Here is a 22,884-nt window from a genome sequence, read left to right as displayed (position 1 = left end):
GGGGGGGGGTCGCACTCAAGGGCTTGCTATGTGAAAGGGGTCACTAGTACAAAAGTTTGAGAACCACTGATGTACACTGTGACTACTTACGCAACTCAGAAATAAGCATGTTCATTGGTGCAATGCTAACTGTACACTTATTCACAGCAAGCTGCTGTTAATGAGAATTATTATGTTATCGTGCAGTTGTGCCCTGAGGCCACCACTCAGGACCAATGCTTTGGCGCTTCAAGTAGCAATGTACAAACACCTCTGATGACATGGTGTCTGCCCCAATTTGCTTATAGTTGATGTCCAGTATTTTTCTGCTTATTGTTTAGTTCTTGTATCATTTGGTTCTTTTATGTATAAAATACTTGACGTGGCAATGCAAGATATAGTACTTACCACAAATAATCAATGATTTGTAGCCATGCTGAATTTCAAATTGTGTTACATGTCCAACTTTTACAACACAGATCTGGGCCAGTAAACATGCCCACTAATTAACTAGTAGCTTTCAAACATTTTTGCCTCATTCTTGAGTCTATTAAATATATCAGGCAAAAATGCAGAATCTTGTAATGGAGAAAAATATGTAAAAGTAGCCAGGAAAATGAAATCACCTGTGAAACTGCCCGAGGCTCCCATCGAGCCATTGTATTAGGTGTGCTAGTGCTGTTTGAGGGTGCTGATTCTGATCCTGCATCGCTTCCTATGGTGCATAGTAGCCAGCAGGCTTTTTATGGGAGTTGGTCTGTTGACGGGGTTTATGCTGGAGAAATTCGGTTGGAAAACTTGGTGGGCAGGTCGGATGAGAGAGAGCCTGCTAGCAGATCTTGGGGAATTTGGTAGCAGGAGAATTGGTTACTACCTTATTCAAAGGCTGCTCTGGAATCTGGAGTTTGAACATGGCAAGAGATGAAATTCAACCAGAGTCACTTCAACACTTGACCGCTTCCGCTGGGCGCTCTCTGCAATCCAGCTGCCAACGAAGGAACATAGTGTAGTCTTTAAATAACAATGATTCACTGTGAATTGTACTCTTTATTTTTCCCAGATTCCTTTTCTCACCTAAGTCACTTGAAGTGCAAAAGCCCCAATCATGGATTTTCAACATCGCCCTGGAGGTAAAACTGGGAGTGGAGGCGTAGCCTCATCTTCAGAAAGTAACCGAGACCGCAGAGAGAGGCTTCGGCAGCTGGCTTTGGAAACGATTGACATCAACAAGGTGAACTTTGATCTCATCATGTACATAAAGAGAAGTAGACCTATTGAATCTTACCAAAGAGATGTGTTAACAGGATTGCCATAAACTGAACAGGCGATCAGGAAAATATTTTTAAATAAAAATAGATTTCAACTTTTAAAGAAGTAATATGTTAATGGGCATAGGGAATGAGTATTACACTGCGCCAAATTCCAGGACTTGCTATATTCAGGCCAAGGTCAGTACCAAAAAAGAACCCACTACTAGACTGAAGGATCAGTTGTAATTTCATGTGTATTATCTTGCCGACTACTAGGGCTAAATATGATTTTTCTAATAATCCTCTTTTCTTTCTCACCCATACCCCAGCCCTCTCCTAGTTCAGATCTGATATGGTTGTTCAGTGGGTGTTACCTCACAAGCTTAGAGTTAGATCCAAAAACTGGGGTTCCCATTTTCTGAAAAATATAAAACATTGTTTCTTAATTCTAGCTTTTCTCCATGTAATGGGCACTAAAATCAAGTCAGTCTTGAAAGTGATATGAGATAATGCAAGACTGTAATCAGAATGATGTAACTGACTTTAAAGTCCAGTATAATGCAACTTGAAGATGCTAGATGTGATTTGTTCAGAGCAGTAAAACTCTGCCAGGGCCAACAATCTTTTTCTAAGTGCTGATCCTGGACCAGGGATTAGAGAGAGAGAATTCTGATCTTCGGACCTGTTGTGAAGGGTTTTAAAGATTGAATTGAAACACTGTCATTTGATCACATAAACAGTACACCTACTTTGATTGCAGACTTCTCCAGACAGGACCATACTTTCCTATTGTCATTTGTACAGCACGGAACATGCAGTTGATGATTAACAAATAATTGTTTTTAATCCTTCTGAAAGGAATGTTAGTCTCATAATTGAAATCAGTGAGCCTAAGAGTCCTCTCTCCAGTCCAGAAATGATCTTGCCTTAGGTATACTAATGACCTTTGTCTGAAAATTCAGTGTAGTGCAGGTTGCTCATATTTGCATGTGACTTCTCTCATTCAGTTCTTGTTCTTATCCTCTCCTTAGGATCCTTATTTTATGAAAAATCACTTGGGTTCTTATGAATGCAAACTCTGCCTAACGCTGCACAACAATGAGGTGAGTTGAGCATCTGCCTGTTGATCTTCGTGAAAAACCACCGTTCTAGAGTTGCATCGGGTTCTGGCAAGTTTGATTCAGAGCTTATGGGGGCGGTGAGAGTAAAGCACATTTAAACTTACGCTGTAGATTGGGTGCTCTGGTTTTGTGCATGTTCTACACATTATTCAGTGCAAATTCTTCTGCTATACAAAATATGGTGTTGACGTTAAGGGGGCCCTAAATATGAACATTATTAGGGAGCAGATCCAAGAATAGCACAGAAACTGGCATCCATCTTCAAAGCAATAAAATGTTAGCTACCTCTCAGGAATTTCTGAATGCAATATCTTTTCATGTTGTGCTGTCTCTCAGCATTACTTGTTAATGTGGGCTCGCCTTCAGAGCAGTTCTGTTTAAAAGGGCTTTCCTTTGAATTCACCCAACACAAGAACAGTTTGGATTGGTATTTGAATAAATTTCCAGTGGGTCAAATTCAATTATTCATCAAGCTCGAGTGAATGTCTTTAGGTCTTCTGTGTACTCTGCTGTTGAGTATAATAGAGACACTGTTGTGCTGTCTTCAGATGTAACCCCTTAGAGATGGTCTGATTTCCAAGGGGATGACTCCTACAAACTGGCTATTTTTTGTTTAGTTTTGGAGGACACTGGATAAAACTTGTCCCTGTATCTCACTTTGTGACAACAGGTTCTTATAATACCTAAGACCAGTAGAAATGTATCCATGAATTAAAAATTCAAAAAAACAATGGAAAGGTTTTATTAGGCTGAAAAACCTAGACTGCGTTTGCAATGCACCACAGCACAAAGCTAGTGCAGGCAAGCTAGAAAGTGATTGCTGAGAAACAGAACAAAATAAGTAAATTTGCCATTTCATATTATTTCACTTTTAATAATAAAGTTTAGAAGTACCTTAAAGACGTGTTTTTTTTGTTTGTTTGTTTGTTTTTTTAAATTGATTAACTTGACGGTTTCTTTGTAAGAAGGAGCATAATTATATGAATTGGGGTTGGTTTTCACGGAGGGAGAGTGGTAGATCCAGACTCTTGTCTGAAGCAAGTACCACCCCACAGCCCCGCTGTCAAAATACCTCCACAACTCCCTGTGTGGTCTGTACCTGACTGCCAGTTCCCGAACTGACCATTGGATGTGTGGGAGGGAAAAGGGGCGAGACCTCCCAATGTGAGTTGTGAGAAGTGGAGGGTTGGGTTTCTTGGGGACATGCAGGAGAGGAAGGGATTGGTGGTTGAGAGTTGGGTTGTGGAAGGGATGGATGAGGCCCTGAAAACAAAAATATACATTTTCCAGTTCCTCGGTGCAATTATGAGGAGGAATAAATTTTCCTTTTATGCTGTAAAGGTTAAAATGTCAGCGTTCCTTAGTTTCCTTCACAAGGCAGCTTAACTCCCAATAGTATCTCATCTGTGACAGCTGGATACCTCCCAGGTTACTGTCATATTTCATTTTCTTATGTCTTGTTTTGTTGCAGGGAAGCTATTTAGCACATACCCAGGGGAAAAAGCATCAGACCAATTTGTAAGTTCTTAACTACAGCATTTTCCAGTCTCTGGACATTTTAAAATACACACTTACTCTTTTAATATGTACTGGGTATAAGTTTTAACAAATACTTCATCCCCGAGTTACTTGTTTTGCAGTAGAAATCAGAGAGCAAACTTAGTTTTGCTGTGTGCAGGAGGTGAAACAGTCTGGTTTGGTTTTTAAGCTTCCCTCTTTCCCTGGGTGCAGCCCATTAAGTAGTTCTTGTTCTCCGTCTCATGTCTTATTCTTAAGTATTGAGTGATTAAAGTGGCTGAATGCAAGGGGTTGCTGCTGATGGTGAGGAATATCTGGGAAGCTGTTACACCAAAACACATTGTACCTGACAACACTAAAAGACAAATATGTTGTAGGGAACAGCAGGCATGGAACAGTTGTGATCTATATGCTGGCTAATTCTATGACCTAACAAAGCAAGTTATGGGTCTTCTGCAGTACAAAAATAACTTTCTTTAGAGCATTCTGAAAGTGAGCAAAAGCTCATGAGCGTGGGGGATTTGAACGTAGAGTGTGAAAGTTTGCTACGCTGTTGGATGACATTTTAGAAGCTTACTTCCAAGGTGCCGAGCGATGCAGTGGCTCAGGGTGCTAGCCTAGGAAGAAGGGTGGCCCACTGGTTAAAGCATTCGCCCGGGATGTGGTAGACCAGGTTTAATCCCCTGCCCTGCCACGGACTTCAGGGGTAACCTTGAGCAAGTGTCTGTGCCTCAGTTCTCCAACTCTAAAATGTAAAACATGGTTCCCTGCCTCACAGGAGTGTTGGGAGGAGAAATACAACAAAAGATTGTGTGGCGCGATACAGTCTCCATTACTGCAGTGTCTAAATCCTTCGATTAAATACCGTTTCATGTCTGGAGCCTTTAATCCATGTGGCAAGACACCACATTCAGCTTAAGGTTATTCAGTGTGGCTCAGTTGACAGCCTTTGCTAAGGGGAAACCGTGGGTCACAGTTAACCTTGATTGACGGAGTGGAGTACTGGGTCTGGACCATACTATCTCTTTAAAAATAAATATGTAAATAGAATTTTAATGCTAATAAAGAGCTTGGTGCAGAGGGGTCGGGGCTCCCCTCAGTATGTCCTTCTCAAGCCAGTGCTGTTGAGCCCTTAATTTCCCAGGCACTACATTCACCCACAGAATTAAATAACAGAAGTGCCCTTGATTCAGTTGGCAGGAGCCTGAAAGCTGGAGCAGCTTCATGTGCTAAGTGGAATGTGACACACATGGGAGCTCCTGGTTTAGCACCATTGCAGTGGTGGGTTCGAATTCACAGCCCTAGGGGCTGTAGTTCTCTGTATCAGGGAAAGGGTTGGAAAGAGACGGAGGGCAAGGTTTCAAGGCTGGATTCCTCTGAATTGGAAGGGTGACGTTCCTAGGTGTAGTTAGATGATGACCTTCTCCTCTCCCGATTTCAGGGCTCGCCGAGCTGCCAAGGAAGCTAAAGAAGCCCCTGCCCAACCTGCACCAGAAAAAGTCAAAGTGGAAGTGAAAAAGTTTGTGAAAATTGGACGACCAGGTTATAAAGGTAGCTAGTGACTGGCATGTCTGTTGCATCAGGGTACCTCATGCTCTTTGGTGTTTGCTTGAAGTGCAATGCAGTGGGTGGGTATTAATTATAAATAAGCCTTTTAGCAGATCTGGTCATAAGTTATAGGCCTTCGTCCCTCTCTCCTTGCATTGTTTTGTTTGCCCATAGAATGACTCTTTACAGCTGGCAGTCAAGCAAGGGCCTGTTCAGTAATACATTGGTAGTCACGATCTTTCAGCTGTTACAGCATCAGTGATGCAGGAGGTGAACAACATCAGATGTAATCTGGCTCTCCTCTGTCACCTACCATTGTGCTGCTCCCCCGAGTATAAGTGTCCCCCTTTCTTTCCACAAATGCTGAGGATCACTAACGAGATTTGTAGTCTCAAATTTGCCCACCCATTTTTATTAAAAATTAAAAAAAAATCCCATGGCACATTTCATAGAAATGAGGCTTTGTCATTGTGTTCTTGGCCAAAACTTCCCTTCTGCTTCTTCCATTTTGTGTCCTCCTATCTCCACTTGTTTTGCAGTGTGCCAGTTCTCTGCCTCTGCCCCAGAAGTGGCTGCACTTCACTGGTGCTATATGTATAGCTGAACACTTTGGGTTAAAATAATGTAGAGTATTAAGAACACTGGAAGACTCTGAATGTTCGCACAATTGTAGTTTCTCTGGAACAGTGGTATTTGCAATACTATCAGTTCCTAAAATAGGATTAGTGTCACTCCAGCCTCAATGCTGTATTGCAGGGGTTTTCAACCTTTTTTCATTTGTGCACCCCTAAAAATTTTGAATGGAGGTGCGGACCCCTTTGGAAATCTTAGACATAGTCTGCGGACCACAGGTTGAAACCACTGCTGTATTGAACTCCTTCATTGTTCTATTACAGTGACCAAACAGAGAGATCCAGAAATGGGCCAACAGAGCCTCCTCTTCCAGGTAAGGTACTGTTCACCTCGCATCCCTCTGAGAGATGCTAGTAAAGGAATTGCTAAGCTGGAAGCTCCCAGCAGGCTGCATTAGAAAAGAGAGACTGGCATTGTGGGTCTTGGCTCAGTTCCTGGTAGACACGTTCCCACACGATAAAAACCAGCCATTATAATAATCTTGACACGGGCTGAGGACTGAAGGGGCCCTGGAGACTGAACAACCCTCTTGTTCCTAGGGATGGTCTCTGTAGGACTGCGGTTTGGCACATTGGCACTGGTGCTGGGGGAGACTCTCACTGCTGGTACTGCTCCTGATGATGCTGTAACTAGATTGGGTGACTGTAGGAATCCACGACCAAGCCTGTCAAGCTGGTTTCTTTCACCAGCAGTAAATGTACTAACGTCTCCATTTGAAGGATGTGTATTGGCCTTTCCTTATAGCCTGGAGTGTTTTGCTGAGAGAAGGAGGGAGGAGTGAGTCTGTATCTCATGCTGCAATATCACCCCACAGATAGATTACCCAGAGATTGCTGAAACCATCATGCCTAGACATCGGTTCATGTCTGCATATGAGCAAAGGATTGAGCCCCCAGACAGACGCTGGCAATACCTTTTGATGGCCGCAGAGCCCTATGAAACCATTGCTTTCAAGGTACCATTTAAGGGCTTATGGGCTAATAGTGATTGAGAATGTGTCTCATCGACTTTAAGGCCAGAAGAGACCACCACGATCACCTAGTCTGACCTCCTGCATGTTGGTCTCTCTGCCACCCCATGCATTTGCTGCATTTGTTGGGCTCACAGTGGGGAATAAAGAGCAGTGTAGACCTGTTCCATCGAGCCTATGTGGATGGGGGGATTGGTTGGCAGTGTTGAAAGAGGAGGGCGAGCACAGACTTCTGGACCACCCTTTGGGATCAACAGAGGCATGTGGCTGAGAGCATGGAAACCAGGCCATCTGGGCAGCCGAGGCATTGTCTGCCTCTAGCACAGAAAGGTGCTCCCGAGTCCTTTTTTGCAGGTGTTAGGAGGAGCCGTTTTCTGTCGATACACTTGCCCTTGGCAGATATGAAAGTGACTTAATTCCTCCCCTCTGTCTATTAATGTCTGATACTAGCACATCTCTCAAAAGCCGGGAATAGCTCTGTTTATCTTGTAGCTCTAGTGCTTAAAAAAAAAGGGGGGGGGGCATGGAGCTAATCTGGTGGTGCTAATAATAGTTCTTTACTCCTTTTGTTACAGGTGCCAAGCAGAGAAATTGACAAAGCAGAAGGAAAGTTTTGGACCCACTGGAACAGAGAAACCAAACAGGTAGCTGGTGACTCATATTTCTCACTTCTTTGTGAGGGAGTGAAAAGATAACGGGGGGAGGGGGGGAGCACAGGCCGTTGGTTACCAGTATACTAGTACTGATACTTCATGTTCCTTCAGTGCTGGCGTGCTGAGCCTCTCGCAAGCCCAGGTTCCGAACACCAATCTCCAGTGTGGGTTGAATGCTTGGTGATGGGTCTGGCTGATTGATTACGTTTACCCAGTTTCCTAAGGACCCTGAGCACAAAGACATTGTGTGCTGGAGTTCTTCTTTCCTTGGGCCTGTGCTCAAAATTCCGTTTTCGGTCTCTCTCGTCTAATGTGTCTTTGGCCCGTGACGTGAACTTCCTTGGCCCATCTGAGTTACTAAAGGGGCAGCACCAAGGGACCAATACATAGTAGCACCATGCACTGCCACTAACTTGCACGCGCGACTGTGGGGGTGATGTGCCCACACAGTATATACATGAGAAGGCTGGGCACAGTACAGCAGGGATGGGGTGACATAAATAGCGATTGGGTTCTGAGTAATCACTAAGCGAGTAGTGATCAATTAACATCCAAAGAGGGTGTTTCGGAGTATGTAGAATGAGAAGTGGGACTGTTTGGTGCAAGCCCAGGAGTTGTCTGTGGATGGAGAGGCTGAGTGTGATGTGATCAGACACCTAAGGCTGGAAGCATTAAGCCTAATGTTTCAATGGTTAACTCTGTGTTTCTTGGGGTCCTGGGAGAGAACATGGTGGGGCAGCCACCTCATGAGGTTCCCAAGCTGGTTTGTTGGTTGAATCTGTCCCTGTTGTTTTTTTTGCCCTAGTTTTTCCTTCAGTTCCATTTCAAAATGGAGAAGCCCCCAGCTCCCCAGAGCATCCCTCCTGGACCCCCCACCGTGAAGAGGCCTCCACCGCCCCCACTGATGAATGGCTTGCCCCCACGACCACCTCTCCCGGACTCCATGCCGCCACCACCTCCTCCTCCAGGCGGCATGACCTTGCCACCTATGCCTCCCTCTGGACCTGTACCGCCCCCAGCACCACCTCAGCTGCCACCAGCTCCTGGGGTACATCCCCCTGCTCCTCTGCCCCCCATGATGAGACCACCGCTTCCCACTGAGGGGCCAGGAACTATTCCCCCCCCACCTCCTTCCAACTGAAGCTCCTCCTGGACTCTTTTCCCAGTGGACTCCTTTTGATTTGTGTTTAATTACAAACCATTATTGGCTCAGAGGGAAATCTCTGTCCTTTTTATATGCTAATAGCTTTGCCTGAATCCTGTAGGTTCATTAAAAGGCTTTCTATGTTGTTTTCTGTATCTACGTCTGTTTCTTTGGATTAAGAATGTTGCCCGTATTTCCCCATTAGTAGCCTTAAAGGGCCCAAGAAAATGGGTAGATAGGAAAATATTGTCAGCCTTGCTATCCTTAGTGGTATATATTCAAAGTTATAATCCAATCATTGGGAAAATAAGTAGAATTCACATGAAATCTCAACTATATAACTGAAGTAACCATGAATTAAATGTACTTGAAGTAACATCAGCTCAGTCTCATGAGCTCCAACACAACACTTCTCCCAGTGTTGTTTTTGCTCAGCAAGGGAGTCCTAGCATTTGGGGACTGTTCCCTGCTCTACATTGGCACTTACGATCATCATCCATTTCCCTCCACCCCCCCAACACACACCCACAAAAAACTTTTGTGGGATTCCATGACAGCTGACTTTCCCTTGGCTGTTTCACCCACTCCAGAATTTAAACTTGTACTGGCCTTCTGATGAGCATGTACAGTGTGGTCCAAATTCAGAGTTGGTCTGAGACAGTTCCGCCCCTGTTCACTTGAGTGCAGTTGCACTTGTTTTGCTAGGTTTGGATCTGGCCATATGTGTCTCAGCAGACTTTTGATAGAAGTAGATTTTTGCCTTGTGGGCTGTCTATGGCTGCATCTTGTATACGCAGTGCAGAAGGTTTCAGAGTAGCAGCCGTGTTAGTCTGTATCCGCAAAAAGAACAGGAGTCCTTGTGGCATCTTAGAGACTAACAAATTTATTTGAGCATAAGCTTTCGTGGGCTACAGAAGTGGGCTGTAGCCCACGAAAGCTTATGCTCAAATAAATTTGTTAGTCTCTAAGGTGCCACAAGGACTCCTGTTCCAGTGCAGAAGCTGTACAGTGATTCTGTCGGAGAACTTACATGGCTTGTGTCAGACAGCTGTGGGCAAGGTCAGTGTAAAATAGAATTTCGAAGTGGACAAAGCCACAAACGTATGTTTTAAAATGAAAATTGTGCGATTTTTAACTTGTAGAACAATAGTAAGAGGGATTTCTCTTAAGATGAGCTGGTGCTCAGCTGGTACCCTGAAACCTGCATCTTAATAGCCTTTGTGGCTTGAATCTGTGTCTATCAGGTTGAAATATCTTACCCTGAGATGGGTTGGAGGCTGTCACTTGTGAGTCTCTCAGTAGAAGAGAACTCTGAGCAAACAAGCCCTTTGGTCTATTCCCAGACCGTGGTCTCCAGCGCTGCTGCAGATTGAGAGTCATTGTGCTGTATCTAGCTCATGAGTATTGCACACAGAATAGACCAACAGAAAGGTCTGGCTGTGTGTTGAACTTGGTTTTGAAGACACAATTACCTTTTTAAAAACCCATGGGCATCAAATTTCCATGGAATAGATGTGGTGGCCAGCCTTAGCCGTTTGGTATCAGAGACGGTAAAAAAAAGGAGACGTTGCCAGTAGTTATGGCCCAGTGGGGACAGGGTATTGCAGGATTGTTCCCTATGTTCTCTAATCCAGTCCAGTTTTTGTCTCAAGGTCTGAGGCTTCCATTTCTTCCCTTGGGAGACCCCTTCCTGATGCTCCTAGTTTTTTGGGAGGAGTTGGACTGGAACTCCTGGGGGGAGGGATAGCTCAGTGGTTTGAGCATTGGCCTGCTAAACCCAGGGTTGTGAGTTCAGTCCTTGAGGGGGCCACCTAGGGATCTGGGGCAAAATCAGTATTTGGTCCTGCTAGTGAAGGCAGGGGGCTGGACTCAATGACCTTTCAGGGTCCCTTCCAGCTCTAGGAGATAGAATGCGAATCTTTATGAGGTGACCTCTCTAAACAGTCGGCAGAATGGAAGAGCTGGTGCTCCCAGTAATCAAGGGAAGCTTCCCAGTAGAGAGAGCTGATCAGTCTAAACCTACCTTCTCTCAGTTTCTTCCCATTCCCCCTACTTATACCCATTCCATCCAGTCTAAGCAACTCTGACCTCCTGGATGTTTCAAGTCCTAAGAGAAATGTCTGCCAATCCCAGTGAAGATTCAAGCCGGACTGGCCTTCTTTCTCCACACCCTTCTTTAAAAACATCTTAAGTCAAGGACAAGCATCCCTACAAATAAGGTAAACAGCTTTAATTTTATAACATTTCCAAGCACTAGATGCAATGCCAAAAATAGAACAGAAAAACTCCTTTGAATCGGCCCTCCCTCCTTTATAGCACATTGGCCTCTGAATTTTTCTCAAGGGAGGTGTGTTGTGCATTGTCAACCCAAGGTCACTTTGTTTGAACGGGAGATGCAATCCTCCCCTTACATAAGTGTTTCGAGGGATGCACTCGAGTAACTAGCCTCGGAGTTTAGAGCTGCTCAGAGCTGGAACATGAGGCCCGTGCTTGGAATGGCTTTGCAGTGCCTGCTGCTGCTCCTCCCCTCAACTGCTCTGCTAAGAAAAGGAGGTGTCGAGGGAGGACTTTCACCTGCTGAAGAACTGGAAATAACCTTTTCAAAGGAGTTGGGATTTGGAGAGGAGCGGAGAGAAAAGGAAGACGGGAGCATATATGAAGGAGCAGAACTCAACTTAATGGCATTGACGCCCAAGGCCACCACTGCTACTCGTCTCCTCTTGAAGAGTGACAAGCCAGGAGATGATGCCAAAGGAGCAAAATGCCCTCCGCTCATCTCTGAGGAGGCAGTTTTCCCAGTTCTGGGGTCAGATTCCAGCCTCCCCCCTTGGCCCATTGGTGGGCTGGAAGGGCCAGTGTGCACGGTGAAAATGGGCAGGCGGTACGGCTTGGGCCAGAGCCACTTGGAAGTCGTGGGGGTCCTTACCAGCTATGAAAGCGATTTCCTCAAAGTGGTGAGACGTTCAAGCTGGGAGCAAGGCCGGCTGGAGACTTTTGGGATCTGTCCTGCTGGGGAGGCCCATTCTGCTCTCTTGTCTCTGAAACGCATCAGTGCCCACTTGGCTGACCCAGGGGAGAACAGGTTCCTTCTGCTGCATCTTGAAGAAGGTATGTGCTAAGAGACCCCTGAACTGACTGATGGGTTGAGAGAGATGCTCCGATACCATGTTGATACGCGTGGTATTGCCCAGCAAATACTGCTTTGCACACCGAAGAGAGGGGTTGGTAGAAGATGAAATGGGGGAGGGAAGGGGAGTCCCTCTCTGAGTCGAAATTACCTAATCAGTACAATAAACTTCCCATTTGTCTTTAGCCACCATCTGAATTGTGATCACCTCGAGTGTGTCCCCCCCCCCCATCCCTAACAACCTCCCATCCTCTGCTGTGACTTCCAATGCTGCTGGGTTAATGGACTCCACCACTGCCCTTGTTCCTGGCCCTCAAGGGCCATCTCACTTGTTCCTCCAATATTTACGGTAAAATCCAAAGGATCAGTTTAGACCAGTGGTTCCCAAACTTTAACAACCCGTGAACCCCTTTCACTAAAATGTCAAGTCTCATGAACCCCCTCCTAAAAATGAATATTTCCAGGGATTTTCTCCCTTACCTTAACATAAATAATAATTAATAAATAGTGTGTAATAAGCACGTCATAAAAACAAATTTTATATTTCCAAGATCACTGCTTTTATAATTTATCATTACAGTATTTTTATTACATTATGAAAACGGCAACTCTTCCAAGATCTCACTTTTGTAGCTTATATCACTTTTGATTAAGCCTGTTAGGAGCCCTGTCTTATATCAGAGGCGCCAGTAGAAAAAAAGGGTGCGGGGGCAAAGCCCCTGTGCACCCTAGGGCCTGGGGGGGCACTGCCGGAAAAGTGGGACCGCGGGGGCCATGGAAAAAAAGGGGAGAGACCCATGGAGGGGGCGGCACATGACCCTCGTCGCCCCCCCATACTGGCGCCTCTGACTCCTATGTTTCATCAAGGAGTATCAGATGTGAAACAGCATGAAGGTATTTAAGAAGCCAACTCAAAGAGTTCCTCCTACACAAGCATTCAGGTCTTGAGCAGTCCAGGCAAACAATGCACATTACAACAAAGCTTAAACTTGTTCTTCATAATAATTTAAAAACAACACTAGCTGCCTATTTAATTTTAAAAACAGCAAAAAATGTCCACCTCCCTTTCCATTTCTTATAAGGAGGCGTGAAGTTTAAATCTCCTCAGTGTGATAGATATGTTTGCTTTGATCTGCTTAGCTCTTGGAAGTCCCCGTGCTGCCTGGGGTCCCTAGGGACAGCTCTGTCCACCATTAGGGAATTTTTCCCGGAGAACCCCCTGTAACATTTGGTGAACCCCCAGGGGTTTACGAACCCCCGTTTGGGAACCACTGGTTTAGACCATGTTCTCTTACTGGAGAAAAGGGGGGGGGGGAGAGAGGATATGTTCCTAAAGGTGGCAACAATGTTTTTGCCTCCTCTTAGCAGTGACCCAGTTCATAGGAGCTCTTCATACCCCAGCGGGGGGCCTGGCCTAAAATCCTCGAGAGAGCCGATTGCTGAGAACAATTCACTCTTGTTCTTCCCCCGGTAGTGTCGATCTCCTGCGAAATGTCTCCAATCCTGTTCTTGAAGCATATCTCAGTCCTTGCTGCCAGGGTGAATTTGCCTGTGTAAAAACCCTGCCGTTCCTCTTTTGCAGTACATGGCACGAGGACTCTTAAGCAGGCAAATGTGAATGGATCTGTCCAGGCGTAGCCCCCCTTCTTACCCTGGGGGGGCTGTGAGGAAAAGGCAACATTGAGACTCTCCTAAATCAGTGAGGTTCTGTCTTTGGCCCTGTTCACCCTGGCAGCCACATCTGTCTGAGGGATCTCTTACCAGCAGCATTCTAGCATGGGCAAGGTTTTGACCTGGCTGAGAACTATGCTAGTTAAAGTGGGTGAACTTTCTTCCCACTCCCCTACACCCAGCCAACAGCATATTTAAATATATAAGACTTAGTGCTGGCTTGAGGTGGTCAGGTTAGATGATCATAATGGGGCCCTTCAGGTCTTGACATCGGGTTAGTCATATGCAGCTGCAATGTCAGTGTTCCCTCGCTTTGCTTCTCCAGCTCAGGGGTGGGATCATGTCCATGGATGAAAAGGGAATTCGGTCTCCAAGGCACATCCATTTTTTCTGGCCTCTCTGCTGAGCCTGCCCTGTACAGTGGTGGCCGGCTCAGAAGCTGGGTTTTGTTCCATGGATACCTGCCTGGCGTCCCTGAGCACCCAGCAGCTGTTGAAAACTCTGACTTGGGCTGGATTTGAACCAGCAACACAGAGCTGAAAAGGGCTGTCCCTGGGCGGCAGTGCCCCGAGCTATCCAGTTCATCCTGAAGCATAGCTTTGTATTACTGTTCTCAGACAGAGAAATCTTGGGCATACTTGGTGAGAGAAACCATGCTATAACTGCTCCCAGGACAGCTGTATTTATTGTGTATGGCTCTGAATAATCTGTTAGTTCTGGCCTGGGGAAGCTTTCCAGGGCCTGCGAAACAGCAGGCAGCGTTTGCTGTTAACCATTTTTTGTACTTTTTTTAATGAAAACAAATTTGCCCCTCAATTTAGCAAAACGGTGTCCCCTAAGCCTTCAGCCATATTTTGCTGCATTATCACTTGCCTTTGCTAGTTAGCACTAGTCATGTCACTTAATTAATGCAAAGTTAAGGGCGTTCTTGCAAAACCAGGTTTATGGAGGCTATGTGGCTTGCTGGATTGAACAGAGGCCTGGACGTCAGGACCGGTTCAATTTAATCTTGGCTCTGATGCCTTTTCTAATGCTCTGATCTCTCCAGGATCACCACACCCATCACACCTTACCCCAGAGGCTGCTATGGGTGTGGAGAGCCATCTCTGGGGGGGCACCAGGGGTCTATCTTAAAGTCAGACAGCAGGAGTGAGAGCCTGGAGAAACTAGACCGGTCAGAGTTTGAAAAGGGGGGAAGGTTTCAGGGTGCAGCGTGTGTGGGAGAGTCTTCTGCCCTCTGTTGAACGGAATCAGAACTGTGGTGCTAAACATGGCTTCCCTCTAAGGCAGTGGTCTCCAAAGGGGGGTGCGCGGATCCTTGGGGGATCCCTGGGGGTGCGCGGCAGGAGGAGCGCTTCGGCAGTTCGGGTGGGAGTCCGAGCAGCTTTTTTTTGTTTTGTTTTTGTTTCAGCGCGGCAGGGGGTGCGTGCTCAAAATCTTTTTACTGATGGGGTGTGCCTCTGACAATCTTGTGTCCAGGAGTTCCACAGGTTAGCTGCATGCTAAGGTGTATTTCCATTTACCCAGAGAGAGTCATGCTGTTTGTGTTGGCTTTTCTCTGGCAGTGAAGTGGGATGCTGAGACAAAGCTCAGGTTTAAGCTGGCTTTTCAAGAGGACGTGGGGCGGTCACTTGGAGAGCTCCAGTCTGCCTTGCTGGTGTTTTATCCTGGAAGCAGGGAAAGGAAGGGCAGCAAAGCAAGAGAGAAGCTCCTGGCAGCAGGAGAAGGGCTGCACCAGACGCAGGTAAGCAGCTGCCCAAGGCTGGCTTTCTTTATCTGTTCCCAACTGCTATGCGCAGAGCAGGCACAGCTGAGCAGTGGCAGGGCATGCTCCCCCCCCCACATGCCTTGTCCTAGATCACTAACAGGGCTCAGTTTCCATGGCCCAGTCAATCCTTGGCCCCCTCTGCTGCTAGCAAGGAGCAAGGAGCATCTGCCATGATGGGGTTTTTTGCAGCATAGGTCCCCACACTAGGAGCTGGATTGGGACTGGCACAGGCTACCAACCAAGTAAGCACGTTGCTTTAGGTTGCATAGATCACCTTGCACCATAACTTTTATTTTGTGCCATGATACTGGTGCCCATCCCTCCACCACCTCCTCCATGGATTCTCTTGGAGTCCCTGATGTAGGTGGAGATTTGATGTGTCCCTGGTGTTCCTGTAGGTGGCGCTCTTATCCCATCATCCAAACTGAGTACTGTGGGAAAGACAAAGGGGACAGGGATCTCTGTGTGCAGCCAGAACTTCCCATGCTCCTTGGTGAGGCAGGCAGAGAGCTCTCAGCTTCCGTGGGGGGGGGGTTTGCTCACTATCAATTCATCACCCAGTCAAATGACAGCACCACTCACCTGCCAGCACTCCCCATGCTCCAACCTCTCTAGCATCGGTACCAGGCTGTGTCCAGCAAGGGAGAGGCGGGGTTACTCCTGGGAAGGGTGCCTCCCCGGCTGAGGCATCCCATGTAACCAGGCAGCAGGGGCAGATGCACCAACCCTGCTTGCCTGCTGCGCTCTCTGTCTCCATATGAATCCACTGATAAAAATGCATCAAGTTGCCTGAGCTGCGAGTGGTTCTACTCTGAGGGGCGACTAAAAATGGCCCCGGAGGGCTCTGTCTATATTGGCTGTTGAGGATTGCAGCTCAAATGTGCTCACTTCACACGGGGCGTGCAGGGTCATTGAACTCGTAACGACAGCCCTGGCTGGGTCATCAGTAAGGAATAAAACTAGCGCCTCTATCTAAATGCATGAGCTAAAGGACCAGTTCTGCTGGCTGAAGCCAACTCGTAACTGTGTGTACGTGTTGTCCCCACTGAAGGGGGGCACAGAGCCACACTGTTAGCCGGCGTTACACCTGTGGACTCTAGCTGGGCTCGAGTCCCAGAGCACCGGATTCTGGTGCTAAAAGCAGCCGTGTAGACGTTCAGGCTCTGAAGCCAGGGGGGTCAGTGGGCTTCAGAGCCCAAGCTCTGGCCTGAGTCGCAACGTTTACACCGCTGCCTTTCGTGCCGGACTCGGAGCGTGAACCCCGCATGCTGGCGGCTGTAGAACTGGGCTCAGACTCACGGCCGCGGGCTGCCATTTGCAGTGTAGGGGTACCCCGAGAATGACTTTCCCTCTCTCACCTGGCCCGTCACCCACGCTAAGAGTCTGCGGGCCAGATTCTGCCCTCGGCGCCAACGGGGTGGGACAGGAGAAACCCAAGGCTAAATTTGGCCATGCAAGGGGAATCTCGGACGGCTCCATGGGTGATGCACATGAAGGACTAGACTCCAGCGCCCCCTCCTGGAGCTGGACTGGCCTTGCAGCGCTAACGGGAACAGACTCCGGTGTCTTCTACAGCTGGGCCGATTGGGATGGGCTCCGATACACACACGGGGCAGAGCTGTTGAATAAGGATGAGGCATTTTAATTGTCACTTTTCAGAGCAGAAGTGCCCACGAAGGGCTGGATTTCCAAGAGCTCAGCTGCCATGTGGGCACTAAAATAAGCGGCCAGATTTTTCAAGTGCTTTCCCTCAAGCAGTTCTGCAGCCGAAGGGCGTGACTGGGGGCAGTGCCCCCTACAGGCACACCTTTGCCATTTCACTTTTTTCACAGGAACCACCCCTGTGAATATTAACCCCCCTACCCTTGCCGCCTTCTCTCTCAGCACGGCTGCTCCCTGTACGTCCAGGATTCGCTTACGTCGCTGACGCAAACGAGGCGGTCACAGCTGATCCCACTACAGGAGACTGAGCCTGGTGCATCTGCTGGCTTTCAGCTCCCCGGGGGAGGGCACAGCCAGCTGGCTAGATCTGCTCCGCACATGTGAACTGAGCGTGTTTGAGGCTGAACCACTGAGAGGAAATAAATACAGACACTGCTAATGGCGTTCAGACGTGTCCAGCCAAAGCTTGCAGCCTTTACTCCGGCAACGCTACCTCTGACTGTAGGGTTTCGCCCTGTGTTGGGGAAGGAGTAAATACAGGAGCCCTGTCGGAGGCCGCGACCGAGCTCCTGTTGCCGTCAGTGGAGTAGTAAGGGACCTGTGCTGGGGCACGGCACAGCAGGCACATGAGTGCGCTCCCTCGGGACATGCTGGAGCACTGGTCAGGCTCCTCTGGCGTTGAGCTGCCCCGTGGCTGGGGGAGGCCTTCAGGGGTCTGCCACCCAGTCGGCTGCACAGGGAGAATCCCAGGCAGCTTAGAAGCTCCTTGCTTCTTTAAATCTGAACTTACAACCAAGCCCCGGGCTAGGTGGGCTCTGCGTCAGCATTGCCAGCATGGCAGGGTTGGGGGCACGCCCCTGACCCTCCAGCACTAGGGTGAAATCATCTCCGGTCAGCAGGGGCTGGAAGCTGCCTCCCAGCTGTCCTGTGGCTGGTGTGGAGTGAGCATGCTGGGTCTCGGGTTTTCTGCCTGCTCGGGGCAGCCCTGTCAGCTCCTTGTTGGCAGTCACAGCAAAAGGGCCAAGGGCTGAGCGGGCCATGAGCACTAAGCGCCACTCCCAGCCTGAGAAGGGAGGAGCAGGGGGAAAGATGCCGTGGCCACTGCTCCAGATTCTGGCCCTTTCCTTTTCCAGCATCTCCCAGTGCTGAAGAGATGGGAGCCCCCCTCGCCCTGTTCCCCGGGGGCATGGCCCTGCCTGCCCCCTCTGATCCCTGCAGCCCTGGGAGCCGCTCAGCAGATGTGCTGAGAAGCCCGAACCAGCCAGGAACAGATTATAATGCTGCGTCAGTGTGTAGATCCCTGAAGGACATAGTCAGAGCTGCCTTTGTAGCCAGCAAGGCCTCTGGTTTGCAGGCAGGGGGAGATCCAGACCAGACTGCTGTTCCCCTCCAGCTCCCGAACAGTCCGTTATATTCCTTCATGCTCAGCAGCCTGGGCCCCTGCAGGCCCGGCCCCTGGGTACAGTCTTGTCCCACCGTATGGGGGGAACCAGGCAGGGACGGGTCCGTGTGCAAAGGGTCGCCCCCGTCGCCCACCCCTTCTGCTCACCCGGGGCGCTGCTCTCTCTGCAGGCTCTCTGCCTCTCCAGGGACACCCGGTACCTGCTGCTCAGGGCCTCGGTGATGTCTGCCCTCCGCTCACACAGGCAGCTCAGCTTCGACGTTTCCTTGGCACTCAGGCGTCCCAGTGATGGAGGTACGAGGGGGCGCCCCCCGGGCAGCTGAGAGTTCTCTGATGGCTGGGGGGCCCGGAGCCCATGGGGGTCTCGAGCGTCAGTGGGGGGAGGCATGATTGGCTGCTGTACGCAACCACAGAGGGGTTATCCGCGTCGGCAGTACAGCCTAGGGGTTAGTGCGGGGGAGTGGCGGCCCACACTCCTGGGTTCTATCTGGGGCTCTGGGGGACCTTTGGAAAGCCCCATCATTTTCATCCCCCGCTGTAGCGTGAGGACAACTGTGGGCTCCACCCCAGGGGCTAGGTGGGTGTCTGGGGAGGGCACCAAGCCCCTTAGTGGGAAGCTGCGTCCTGCTGCTGCTGATTTCTCCCTTCTCCAACCTCTCCGCTCCCTGCCAGGCTCCCTCCTGCCCCCCCTGGAGGCCCAGCAACTGCTCTTCGGGGCTGACGAGAAGTGTTTCACCAGGATGACCCCAGCCTTGCTCTTGCTGGTGAAGCCGCGGTGCGAGGCAGACGCCCCGTCCCCCTCTTCCTTCCTCTCAGTGGGCGGCCTGGTGGAGACGGTCCCTTACCCACAGCCCAGGTGTGCAGGCTTTCAGGATGGAAACGGGGAGCGCCCGCCATTCCAGCTGGGGAGACCCCCAGTCACCTGCCGTCAGCTCTGAGCAGCTCAGCCTGCCCTAGCACCCCTGCTTTGCCCATGGGGTTAGAACGGACAGGCCGAGTGTCTGAGGTTGGAGCAGCGCCGGTGCTGGGCATGGGGGGACAGTGTCCCAGAAGACTGGTCCTTTCTGGGCTGTTCTCCATGTCCAGGGCTCTGCATGGGCTGGCTTCTTTGGGGGCAGCCCAGTCACATGTCGAGGGCACTTCTGAAGATGGGGGGGCGGGTGCAGGGGCTGGTGGCTTGGGGAAGGGGCTGCCCCCAGGTCTGAGTGCAGCATGTTCCCTTCTGAGGGCCATGTGAAATGAGTTGGGTGGTTCTCAGTCTTGTTCTTGGGAGACAGGTGCCCACGTGGCAACCTCTGCTCCAGCCTGTCACTGCTCCAGCGCAGAGTCCCAAGGGACAGCGAGCCCCGCAGACGGACAGTTGGAGGGGGGCATTGGTAGGCCAGGGTGGGAGGCTCATGCGGCTGCACCTGCTCTGTGGCTAGAGCCCTCTCTGCTCTGGTGGCTGCCAGCTGGGCACCATTCGCCAGCACTGAGCTCCCTGTGGGACATGAAGAAAGCCCCTCGGGCTCCAGCCCCACAGCATTCCTGGGTTGGGCGCCCGCTCCAGTACAGAGCCCAGCAGGGGGCACTGGGGTGCTAGGAGACTGGGTCAGGCAAAATGCGCTCTGCAGTGCCCTGCTAATGTCCTACGGCAGGAGTGGGGCAGGGAGTGCCAGGTCCTGCGGGCGGTGCCTTGTCCCAAGTGTGTGGGGGGGAAGGCCCTGTGCCCCATGGGGGGGGTGGGCCCCATGGGGGAGGGGAAGGCCCTGTGCCCGTGGGGGGGGGGGGAGGTGGGCCCCATGGGGGAGGGGAAACCCCCAGGCCTGTGGTTGGGCCCGTCGCATAAAGGACCCTTTGTGACCCGCTGTGTCTCTCCCTGGCAGCTCGCCCCCTGGTGGCAAGGCCGAGGAGCCGGCCTCTAATGCAGCTGCTGGCCAGGCCAATGCTTCATCCCCAGCGCCCGGCAGCCATGACCAGTTCCTGGGCAGCCTGACCAGGTTCGTCAGCAGGGTCCTGAGCCCCTCGGGGGAGCCGCCTGCTGCCTCCGGCCTCCACCACTGGCTGGACTTCAAGACGATGGAGACGCTTCCTCACCGGCTGCTCAACCTGTCGGAGCAGGCAGCCCTGGAGCGGCTGGTGCAGTCGGACGAGCCCCTGGTGCTCCTGTTCCCCCAGAACAGCCAGGCGCTGCTGGAGCAGCAGTTCGGGCACTGGCGGCTGGAGGGGAGCCTGCTGCAGAGGCTGCTGGAGAAGCTCCAGGCTGTCATCCAGGAGCTGAGGGAGATCCCAGCCTTTCAAGCCAACATGGACCTCTTCCAGCACCTCCTGGCCTTCTGCTATTACCCCCTGGGGTCGGGCAGCGGCGACCCCACGGAGCTGCCCCATGGCCACCGGAAGCTGCGCACGCTGCTGCTGCTCAAAGCCCTGCAGACGGTGCGCGCCCACTGGCAGGAGAAGAGGAAGGTGTCCCGGCAGAACCGCAGCGCTGGGCCCCAGGCCTACTGCCGGCTGCAGGAGCTGACGATCAACCTCCGCTACGATTTCATCATCGTCCCTGTGGAATACACTGCCAACAACTGCGAGGGCCCCTGCCGCCGCCCGCTCTCTACCCGCAGCCCCGGCTACTCCTCCCACACGGTGCTGCTGCTGGAAATGCAGGCACGGGGCACGCCCCTCCGGCGCAGCCCCTGCTGTGTGCCCGTCAAATACTCCAGCCAGGACGTCATCCTCTTCACCGGGGAGGGCTTGCAGGTCACGACGTACCCCGAAATGGTGGCAGAGGAGTGCGGCTGTCGGTAGAGATGCCCGGCCTGTCCCGTCTCTCCCTGGCGTCCTTTTGGCCTTCAGAGCTTGGAGGGAGGTGACTGAGCTGAGGCCGTGGCCTGGGCTGTTGGTTCCACAGCTGCCTTTCCCCTGCAATACTGGCTCGTTGTTTCCCCCTGGCCCTGGTAGGTTTATGGGCCCGTCACGCTCCGGGAAGCTGATGGCAGCCCCCGGTGCATCTGCCCCCCAATGGCAGCAGAGCGCTGGGGCGGCGCAAGTGACGCGTTCCTGGAGCTTAGAGGGCAGCAATCGGCCAAATCTGACCCCCACCCGCTCCAGCTTTGTTAGAGGTGGGATGTGGATGGGCAGCAGAACCCCGGCCCCTTCCTGCCTGATTCTTGTATGTGCAGCTATTTCTCAATATCGTCTGGTTTCATTTCTCACCGTTTCGTGCTGAGGGTGATTGGGGGGGGGGGGATCCTGGGGGGAAATCTGTAATGGGGGAGGGGGAGTGAGTCTGCAGACAGGAGATTGATGCAAACATGCTAGTGCCACTGAGGGATGCCATGGGCTAGGTCAGGTGCTGGGCTTTGCACACCAGCCACTTCATTGTGGAAGCAGAGATTCAAATCCTGTGCTGAGAGCCAGCGCTAGGGTGGGGGTCCTGGGCTGGCAGAGCAGGGGCCGTGTAGCGCAGGCCACAGGCCCGTGGAAGGCAGGGAGATCGGGCTGGTGGAGCACGGGGTGCTGCAGAGCAGGTGTGTGGTGCATTGGGGGGGGCTGGCAGAGCAGGGGTGCTGCATGGCAGGGCTGGGGATCAGGCTGGTGTGGGAGGGGCACTGCAGGCCAGCCACGAGGGGCATGGCATTGCTATGGGCGAAGCTTGCCTAGCCTCTCAGTTCAACTCTACATCCACCCCAATGTTTGTGCGGTTGAAGAAAGGAAGAAGGGGCAGGAAGGTGCAATCAGGGGTCATGACTACCCTCCTCTGGCAGGGCGCTGTAGGGGCAGCTAACTCAGCCCCACGTGGAGGGAGCACGCGGTGGCTCTTTAGAGCAGTGATTCTCAGCCCGCCGGCCGCTTGCAGCCCAATCAGCACCCGTCTGCAGCCCATGTGACATCCTCAGGGCCATACAGGTAGCGTGTATCTTGTGTGGCTGCAGCCCATAGAACCCCCAGAAAGCTGCATGTGCTGCCCCCAATGGGAAATCGGTTGAGAACCAGTGCTTTGGAGCAATGCTTTGGCCAGGCGGCTCCTCGAGAGCGGAGCGAGAGAAGGGAAGATCTGCTCACCAGGGCTTCGGGGACCCTCCCTCACTTATCACAGGGGTGGTGGGCACACCCCCTCCCCAGCCCAGCCAGGGCTTTGCTGGGGTGCAGCTCACAGTCAGCCCCTTGGTGCAGAATCCCTGAGTGACCCGGAGCTTGTGCAGCTCCGTGGACGCTGATGGGGAGCTCTGGTTACAGGCCTCTGCCACGCACCTAGTGCGCTGCTGTTTCTGTTTGCTGCGGGAGGGGCGCCCCCCCCTGCTATGCCAGTGCTGGGCCCCTCTTGCAGCTCTGCCAATGCAGCTCAGTCCCCCTCCCTTGCCGCAGGCCCTGGCTATTCACAAAGCCTCTAGGCCTGACGTGCAGCCCCCTCTGCTGTAGCAGTCTAGCATGAATCTTGGGCAGCCGCTGCCACCTCATGCCA

At 51.1% G+C, this 22,884-nt stretch overlaps 3 protein-coding genes across 3 annotated transcripts in view; 2 read left to right on the top strand and 1 right to left on the bottom strand.

Annotated features, from left to right (window-relative positions):
* The window catches only part of PLEKHJ1 (pleckstrin homology domain containing J1), a 19,263-nt gene extending 18,371 nt beyond the window's left edge, over window positions 1–892 (bottom strand). The window contains exon 1 of the mRNA XM_026655080.2: window positions 854–892. Within this exon, the coding sequence (XP_026510865.1) occupies window positions 854–892 (39 nt within the window). The remainder of the gene's footprint in view (window positions 1–853) is intronic.
* Window positions 893–1,009: 117 nt separating this feature from the next.
* On the top strand, window positions 1,010–8,971 carry SF3A2 (splicing factor 3a subunit 2). Its single transcript, XM_024203830.3, has 8 exons — window positions 1,010–1,210; window positions 2,261–2,332; window positions 3,822–3,868; window positions 5,310–5,419; window positions 6,313–6,362; window positions 6,864–7,004; window positions 7,595–7,663; window positions 8,478–8,971. Exons 1-8 carry the CDS (start codon window positions 1,085–1,087, stop codon window positions 8,811–8,813), a joined length of 951 nt encoding a protein of 316 aa, XP_024059598.2. The 5' UTR covers window positions 1,010–1,084; the 3' UTR covers window positions 8,814–8,971.
* A 2,303-nt stretch (window positions 8,972–11,274) lies between these two features.
* AMH (anti-Mullerian hormone) lies at window positions 11,275–21,308 on the top strand. Its single transcript, XM_024203831.1, has 5 exons — window positions 11,275–11,924; window positions 15,180–15,358; window positions 18,617–18,740; window positions 19,119–19,302; window positions 20,312–21,308. The coding sequence occupies exons 1-5, from the start codon at window positions 11,294–11,296 to the stop codon at window positions 21,225–21,227; spliced, it is 2,034 nt and encodes a 677-aa protein (XP_024059599.1). The 5' UTR covers window positions 11,275–11,293; the 3' UTR covers window positions 21,228–21,308.
* The last annotated feature ends 1,576 nt before the right edge of the window (window positions 21,309–22,884 follow it).

Source organism: Terrapene carolina, unplaced genomic scaffold (assembly GCF_002925995.2).
Source record: "Terrapene carolina triunguis isolate 2854851 unplaced genomic scaffold, T_m_triunguis-2.0 Scaffold194, whole genome shotgun sequence".
Lineage (NCBI taxonomy): Eukaryota > Metazoa > Chordata > Testudines > Emydidae > Terrapene > Terrapene triunguis.
The sequence above is the reverse complement of the archived record's forward strand: the minus strand, read 5'-3'. Positions and strand labels throughout refer to the sequence as shown.

What these genes read in the sequence shown, in the direction of transcription:
- AMH (XM_024203831.1), top strand. Translation starts at nt 11,294, where the DNA reads ATGAGGCCCGTGCTTGGAATGGCTTTGCAGTGCCTGCTGCTGCTCCTC. An exon ending in TCTGCTGCATCTTGAAGAAG is followed by an intron (nt 11,925 to 15,179) that starts GTATGTGCTAAG and finishes TTTCTCTGGCAG; the next exon opens with TGAAGTGGGATGCTGAGACA. An exon ending in GTCCCTTACCCACAGCCCAG is followed by an intron (nt 19,303 to 20,311) that starts GTGTGCAGGCTT and finishes TCTCCCTGGCAG; the next exon opens with CTCGCCCCCTGGTGGCAAGG.
- SF3A2 (XM_024203830.3), top strand. Translation starts at nt 1,085, where the DNA reads ATGGATTTTCAACATCGCCCTGGAGGTAAAACTGGGAGTGGAGGCGTA. An exon ending in TAACGCTGCACAACAATGAG is followed by an intron (nt 2,333 to 3,821) that starts GTGAGTTGAGCA and finishes GTTTTGTTGCAG; the next exon opens with GGAAGCTATTTAGCACATAC. An exon ending in ATGAAACCATTGCTTTCAAG is followed by an intron (nt 7,005 to 7,594) that starts GTACCATTTAAG and finishes CTTTTGTTACAG; the next exon opens with GTGCCAAGCAGAGAAATTGA.